Here is an 8,222-nt window from a genome sequence, read left to right as displayed (position 1 = left end):
CTGGATGACAGCCAAACAAAATCATGGTTGAATAAAGGAACAATACGTTATCTTTTAGCAACTGTTTTACAAAAGTCTATAATGCTTTTTTCACTCTGATTATTCTACAGGGTTGAATGATTTTGTTCCAGTGCAACATTGTCTAGTGCCAGCGCACACTGATGTTGAATCAGGTTAGAACTGGGCTAGAATAAAACCCTGCACAATCGGGTCTCCAGGACCGGGACAGTCAGTGGTTTCATCATCCTTGCGGACTACTATGTGCCTGAATCACAAGTATTTTTTTCTTGTTGACAGACTTTTTTTGTGTTTAAATGCAGATCCAGTAACAATCCCGATTTGGACCATGTCTTAAAAAACGGGCACTATTTGTATACATTGGTATAAAACATTTCTCAAATAATATATAGATGCATCTGTATTACAGGCCTGTCTACACACAAAAGCAGACCATAGTCCAAAGGCCTAGATTTTAACAATAGAAAATGTCTTGCAGTCTTATGCATGAATATGTTGAGGTGTCAGAAGTATGCAAGAGAAGATACATGACATTGGATTTGAGTGAAAGTACAGTTTTATTCCGAACAGGCGAAGATACAAGAGATCAATCTTCCTCTGTGCACAAATAAACACTGCATATCCATGGGCTTCTCTCCATATCCGGTTAAAGTTCATTTACACCACACATTTACTATCACATAGAAGTAAAATAGAGTTGGTCTAAATGCATCCATAACCACTCAGAAATGGTGTCAAAAAAATAAACCTCAAAAGCCAATTGGGATTTGTATGGATAAAAAGAGGCATAGTATCCTCGTATATATCAGACTGATTACAGCTGCGCTATCTGTGTAGCGACCATTCATGTAAATTGGCAAGTTCAGGCTGGCTCGCCAGGCTAGCGGTATAGAGGGGATGTGCTAAAAAGGACACTGCATATCTGAAAGGATAGGAGCTCTTTTTGCTCTATTCTTTTTTATTCCTCTGTCAAGATCTGTCACCAGACAGGGGTCAAACCTGAGGTCAGCTACATCCAAAAGAAGCCAATGGTTTTCTTCCAAATAATTGCACCTCACAATCCCTCTCCCAGTAAGCAAGAACCACAACAAATGCACAGGTAAAATTGAGTTGACGCACTTTATTCCTAAAACAGAAGCCGCACCACCCATCGCTGGCACGGCATTCATATATAATTATTTATATATATTGCCGTTTATTTTTTTGTTGTCTAAATGTGTGGTATAAAATACTATATATGACAATGTACCTCTTTATTTGAACACAGTGAACTTCATTGCTGTACAAGTCCTCTGCTGCTACAGCTTAGCTGTAAATTCTCCACGCACAAAGGCATGGACATAATTCTCCATTCTACTTCTTCTGTACATCGTGATAATACAAATATTCTGTCCCCAATACAAAAAATAATACTCTAAAAGCAAACTACTGCGACTTTATTTCATTTTTCTGGGGGATTTTGTTTGTTTTTTAATTAAGAAGATTACATATATCTTAGACCAATTGCCTTAAAGCAGGAAGGCGATATAAACCTTCAAGATATTTATTATATATAAAAGAGATTAAGACAAATCATACATTTAAAAACTTACAATAAATAAGATAGATGCAGGCATTTCATTTGGATAAAATGTCATCCAAAGGAAAAAAGGGATTTTTTCGGGTCTTAAAACCAAGGATCCATTCAAGTGTTTGGATCACTGAAATGAGACTTGATTTCCAATACTTTACATGTTTCCCAAACGGTTTTGCCACAGTGTTACCATGGCATTACCACAGCAAATACAATGGCAACCGGGATCTCTCTCTTTTTCTCTTGTTCCTGTTATTAGCATCACCCGTTCCAGAAATCTCCCTTCTTCTTCTTCCACCACAGTGGTAGGAGCGGACTGAGATGTTTCTATGACCCGTTTCTATTGCCGTCGCTACGGCCAAGGCATTCCTTCCATCCAGCAGCCTTCTCTAATCTACTCCTATTCAAGTCCAGCATCACCCTGCCAGGTTGGCATTTCCTTTGGCATGTCCCCTAATTGTCTCCCCTTCCCCTCCACCCTTTAGGCTATTTGTTACAACATCTTCATGATGAAGTTGTACATCTGGTTGAGCACCACAAAGTGGATGGGCAGACAGGAGCGCCGATCCTGCGTCGCGGGGTCACACGTCAACCAGGAAAGGGCATTGTACTGCTCCAGCACAAATCTACAGAGGGAAGGAGAGAGGAGGAGTTATTCACAACGAACACACCTCTCAAAGTGAGCACAAACCTTGAGATCAAGTGGAATACATTACTCTCTCTTTGATAAGCACTTTAGATAGACCAGAAATTGATTGAAAGCATGTCCTAAGATCTTTAATGGCTGAGCCGTGGATGAGATTGATCCGTTGACTGCGGAGTGTATTTGTGACCGCATACTGTGTGCGTGTGTGGTCTCATTTTTATATCCTCGTGGGGGACCTGAAATCCACAAAAGTCCCCACAAGGATGGAAAAATATATATATTATCCCTCGTGGGGACATTTCCCACATCCCCATGAGGACAAAGGCTATTTTAAGCTTAGGTGTTAGGTTTAGTGTTACGGTTATAATTAGGGTTAGGGGTTAGGGAAAATAGGAATTTGAATGTGTGTGTTTACTAGGGATGGGAATTGTTTTGTTTTTTGACTGTTCGAGTACTCACATGTTTTTTTTAAATCAAATGGAAAAACACATTTTTAGAACACAAGGTCCGTGCTGGAAAAACATACAGTAAGTGCACATTTATCTATATGCCATCAGATAGCAACAATGATTAATTTATCATAACCATTACGTACATTACTCAGTATGTGTGTGTAGAAGGAGCGGTCGGAACGCAACTGAGTGAATGAGATATGGAGGGGAAAGGACATTTAGGGAGAAGAACAGTGCGATGCTTGGATTGGCTTCTTTTTTTGTTGTGCCTCGCAAATGCACATGTACAAATGGACACTAGAGTCATAACAAATTAATGTTGTCTTCAAGACAAAATTTCACTTGCCTGTTCGGGCAGCCACAAAGCACATTCCACCAAATAGTTTTACAGTATTTGACGTCCGTTCGAGTACTCAAGTATTCCGCCCTAACAGATCCACAGATGATGCAATCTCTATTACACTCCACACGGCCCTTTCCCACCTGGACAAAAGGAACACCTATGTGAGAATGCTATTCATTGACGACAGCTCAGTTCAACACCATAGTGCCCTCAAAGCTCATCACTAAGTGAAGGACCCTGGGACTAAACACCTCCCTCTGCAACTGGATTCTGGACTTCCTGACGGGCCACCCCCCAGGTGGTAAGGGTAGGCAACAACACATCCGCCAAGCTGATCCTCAACATGGGGGCCCCTCAGGGAGTACTGTCCCCTCCTGTACTCCCTGTTCACTCATGACTGCACAGCCAGGCACGACTCCAACACCATCACTAGGTTTGCCGATGACAACAGTGGTAGGCCTGATCACCGAGAACGACGAGACAGCCTATAGGAGGTCAGAGTGTGGTGCCAGGTTAACAATCTCTCCCTCAACGTGCTCAAGACAAAGGAGATGATTGTGGACTACAGGAAAAGGAGGACCGAGCACGCCCCCATTCTCAGCGATGGGGCTGTAGAGGAGCAGGTTGAGAGCTTCAAGTTCCTCGGTGTCCACATCACCAAAAAACTATCATGGTCAAAGCACACCAAGACAGTCGTGAAGAGGGCACGACAAAACTTATTCTCCCTCAGGAGACTGAAAAGATTTGGCATGGGTCCTCAGATCCTCAAAAGGTTCTACAGCTGCACCATCAAGAGCATGACTGGTTGCATCACTGCCTGGTATGGCAACTGCTCAGCCTCGACCGCAAGGCACTACAGAGGGCCCAGTACATCACTGGGGCCAAGCTTCCTGCCATCCAGGACCTGCATTGCCCCCCCCTTTACACTGCTGCTACTCTGTTATTATCTCTGCATAGTCACTTTAATAACTCTACCTACATGTACATATTACCTCGACTAACCGGTGCCCCCGCACATTGACTCTGTACCGGTAGCCCCTGTATATAGCCTCGCTATTGTTATTTTACTGCTGCTCTTTAATTATTAGTTATTTTTATTTCTTATTCATATTTTTGGTGGGTATTTATTTACTATTTTGTTTAAACTGCACTGTTGGTTAGGGCTTGTAAGTAAGTATTTCACTGTTGTATTTGGTGAATGTGACAAATAACATTTGATTTGATTTGAATGACTTGATTACTCATGCCCATCCCCAATGTTTACCTGAGTACATCTGAGGTCTGATTGGAGTCGAGTGGGTGGGAGTGTTTACTGTGCAGCAGTTCATCTGATTGCACTGAAGACACGTGGAGATGCAGAGAGGCCTGGGGAAAGACAAGACACAAAGGAGGTCAGTGACAGGCCTAGCTAAACCATTCACACAGTAATAACAGAGCAAACAAAAGTCAGTCAATCACTGATATCTGGAGCAAGTGAATACAATCTAGGTTCAAATAAAATGATGTGTTAATGAACTATGATCGCTTGAATCAGAATCTTGTCAAGTCAAAAACAATTATTTGAAAAATGAATATTAACAATGACGTCAAAGTGGCATTAGATCAGAAGACATGTTATAATCCAGAGCCTGTATTCACAAAGCGTCTCAGACTACAAGAATGTTGATCCTAGATCAGCACTCGTACTCTGAGACAATATGAATATGGGCCAAGGAGTCTGAGTGCAGATGCCTGACAGATTTACCTTGAGGAAAAGGGGACACTGGTTCTGAGCTTGAGGGCAGGCTGACCAGAACCAGTCAGGCAGTGGGCCGGCTTTGGCTGTGGACACAAAGTAGCCCAGGGCCAGGGGCTGCTGCAGGATGTTAGGAGCTTCATCGTGGGACTCCATCCGGTCTGTACTCTGGCCCTGGAAGGGAAGAGGAGGGGGATGAGTTCATCTCTGGCATGTAATAATGTACACTGTAAAAGTCTTTTTGGTTTTTCATACATTACAGAACTGTTCAAGAAAACTAAGTAGCACTAGCATTATCAATCCAGGCCAAATCTACTTGATTAAGTTACTTCACTTAAATGTCATCTTTGTGTTCATCTTAAAGGGGCAATCTGCCATTGAAACAATAACAAAGCAGTAGCCTGTCACTGTTTTGGTTTAAAGCTGAGTAATGTAACTCTCAAATTCATAGACATATGAGCTAATTATACTTTTAACCATGTTTTCTGTTGATACAATGTAAAACATAGTTTGAATTACTCTGTTTACCAAGAAGTGAAACCAGCTTATTTATTATTCTGATGGGGGTGTCAAATCAAATCAAATTGTATTTGTCACATACACATGGTTAGCAGATGTTAATGTGAGTGTAGCGAAATGCTTGTGCTTCTAGTTCCGACAATGCAACCAACGAGTAATCTAACCTAACAATTCCACAACTACTACCTTATACACAAGGGGATAAAGAATATGTACATAAAGATATATGAACGAGTGATGGTACAGAACGGCATAGGCAAGATGCAGTGGATGGTATCGAGTACAGCATATGAGTAATGTAGGGTATGTAAACAAAGTGGCATAGTTTAAAGTGGCTAGTGATACATGTATTACATAAAGATGCAGTAGATGATATAGAGTACAGTATATACATATGAGATGAGTAATGTAGAGTATGTAAACATTATATTATATTAAGTGGCATTGTTTAAAGTGCTAGTGATACATTTTTACATCAATTTCCATTATTAAAGTGGCTGGAGTTGAGTCAGTAAGTTGGCAGCAGCCACTCAATGTTAGCGATGGCTGTTTAACAGTCTGATGGCCTTGAGATAGAAGCTGTTTTTCAGTCTCTCGGTACCAGCTTTGATGCACCTGTACTGACCTCGCCTTCTGGATGATAGCGGGGTGAACAGGCAGTGGCTCGAGTGGTTGTTGTCCTTGATGACATTTAAACTAAGCTCATGAGGCATTTATAAGTTATATGCTTCAATAATCAATGGGTATATTTAATTCATTTAAAAGTATGAAAATGGATGTAGCAACTGCAGATTGTGTCTCTTCTGTTCCGCTCTTACCCCCCTGGCGTCTGCCGTGCATCACTCACTCTTATCATCCATTACGCACACCTGCCTTCCCTCGTCACGCGCAGCAGAGACATTGGACTCACCTGGACTCACTCAGCATTTGTTTATTTCCCCTATATTTGTCCGTTTCCTTGCTCTGTTCCCTGCTGCTGCACTGATGGTTTCTTGTCTGTATTATCAGTTTACTGACGCTGTTACCGTCTCGTTCCATGTCCGTTCTGTATTAAATGTTTTACTTCCTGTACCTGCTTCGTCTCTCCAGTGTCATCCATGTGACAGATTGCCCCTTTAAGTTCAAGTTTTTTCCTCAATAAAGTCTGTGCTGGAGTACCTCTTATAGTCTACACAGGTGAGACATGTTGTGGTGTGGTGGGCCTACCTTGCTGCCGTCTCCCCCCTGGTGGTAGTGGCCGCCGGGGGAGTGTACGGGCGAGGTGGTGGGCGAGGCGGGCAGGATATTGATGATGTCGGGGTCCACCAGGTCGTTCTCCTGGTCCAGCAGGTCAAAGATCCCAATGGCGTCCGACCCATCTGGACAGAGGAGAAGAGGAGAGAAACTCAAAAAAACTACTTCTTTCCAATGGACTAAATCAAAGGTCAGGTCAAAGTTGAGAGTTGAGAGGTGAGGCCAGAGGGGGGAGCAGAGGTACAGTAGACTCACCGGGGATGGGGTTGAAGGCGATATCTATGTTGGTGTCAGTAGTGTAGTTGGAGCTAGCCACCTGGACGAAGGCTGAGGTGGGGAACACCAGGATGTGGGTACAGGATGTGTCCTGAGGAGTACTCAGCTGGGACGTCTGTATGTTCAGAGTGGTGCTGCGGCCGAACACTGAGCCTGTCGACACAGAGTCTGGAGAGAGAGAGGAAGTCAGGTCCACAATATGTTCATCTTCATTGAATCTACATTGAACACAGACAGTATACACACAAATGGAAACGGGTGACATCTGCTATAGCTATCATGCATTAATCAGTCAATTAATTAGTAACAACACTTCATTAATGCAGCAAAAATGTAAGTGGTGCCAATAAAAGCAACCTCGATCTTTCAACTGGCCATTATTATTCAGTCCAGTGCTCTATTGTATTTTATAATTATCATTGGATCTGTGGAGTATAACCCACAATGTCTGGGTCAAAGCCAAGTCCTGGGAGAGGAGACATCCATCTCCTTTAACCAAAACCACTGGTCCGGAGGGACCAGGCCAGCCCCTCCTCATATACAGCAGTAAACCCATATTATACACCCACAGTATCAATGGTCCATGCCAGTCTCCATCACATCACACAGAAATCAATGGAGTTTGAGAACCAGTGGTTTATGGCTGAGAGAAGCACTGTCCTCAGACCCATCAATCTGATAACAACAGGGAGCGACATGCATTATGATAGGCTGCCATCATCCATCAGACACACACACACACAAAGGGCTGGAGAACGTAGTACCTGGCATGATGACAAAGGAGCCCTGAGGCTCCATGGCGACTAGGCAAGCGCTAAGGATGCTGGGAGTGTCGGAGGCAGAGATGCCACACATACGACACACCTCCTTGAGACGGCGACTCAGAGACTGCAGGTTCCTCCTGCTCAACAGAATACTCCAGTCTGGGACCGAGGCAGAAAGGAAAGAGAGAGAGGGGAAGAGAGAGAGGGGAAGAGAGAGAGAGATGAGTGAGTGAACGAGTAAGACAAAATAAACTCAAGAAAATAAACGTTTAACAGTAAAATAGAAGGCTCCACCTCACCTTTCAACTCGCCATGTCCCATTCTGCCCAGTCGACCAATCACCACTCTCCATGGCACTGATGTCATCTGCACCAGCCCCAAGCACCAATCCCACAGCTTCTGCAGGCCCGACCTCCGGGCAGAGCCTTTTTTCCTCCGCGCTCTATGTCGAAACAAAAACACACACACACACACATTCTGTCACACACTGAAATGACAGCTGAACATTTAACACAACACTTATTACTACAAATCACTAGAGTTGCCAGGTTGGAAGGAAAGTTGTAGATTGTTGACCTTGAAATATTCATTACTACACTTCATCATTAGACCGTTTTCATCATTACCTGGTATATCGTAAAAAACAAAAAACTCAATGCAAAA

At 43.1% G+C, this 8,222-nt stretch overlaps 1 protein-coding gene across 1 annotated transcript in view; it reads right to left on the bottom strand.

The window, feature by feature from the left end:
- Positions 1 to 1,123: 1,123 nt before the first annotated feature.
- The window catches only part of med13a (mediator complex subunit 13a), a 121,899-nt gene continuing 114,800 nt past the window's right edge, over positions 1,124 to 8,222 (bottom strand). Inside the window, exons 24-30 of the mRNA XM_065007343.1 lie at positions 7,859 to 8,001; positions 7,560 to 7,718; positions 6,775 to 6,963; positions 6,493 to 6,644; positions 4,777 to 4,941; positions 4,297 to 4,397; positions 1,124 to 2,217 (exon numbers count right to left, since the gene is read on the bottom strand). Of these exons, the coding sequence (XP_064863415.1) occupies positions 2,085 to 2,217; positions 4,297 to 4,397; positions 4,777 to 4,941; positions 6,493 to 6,644; positions 6,775 to 6,963; positions 7,560 to 7,718; positions 7,859 to 8,001 (1,042 nt within the window). The 3' untranslated portion in view covers positions 1,124 to 2,084. The remainder of the gene's footprint in view (positions 2,218 to 4,296; positions 4,398 to 4,776; positions 4,942 to 6,492; positions 6,645 to 6,774; positions 6,964 to 7,559; positions 7,719 to 7,858; positions 8,002 to 8,222) is intronic.

This window comes from Oncorhynchus nerka, linkage group LG22, assembly GCF_034236695.1.
Source record: "Oncorhynchus nerka isolate Pitt River linkage group LG22, Oner_Uvic_2.0, whole genome shotgun sequence".
NCBI classification, from domain to species: Eukaryota; Metazoa; Chordata; class Actinopteri; order Salmoniformes; family Salmonidae; genus Oncorhynchus; species Oncorhynchus nerka.
Note: the sequence above shows the minus strand (reverse complement) of the source record. Positions and strands in the feature narration are given on the sequence as shown.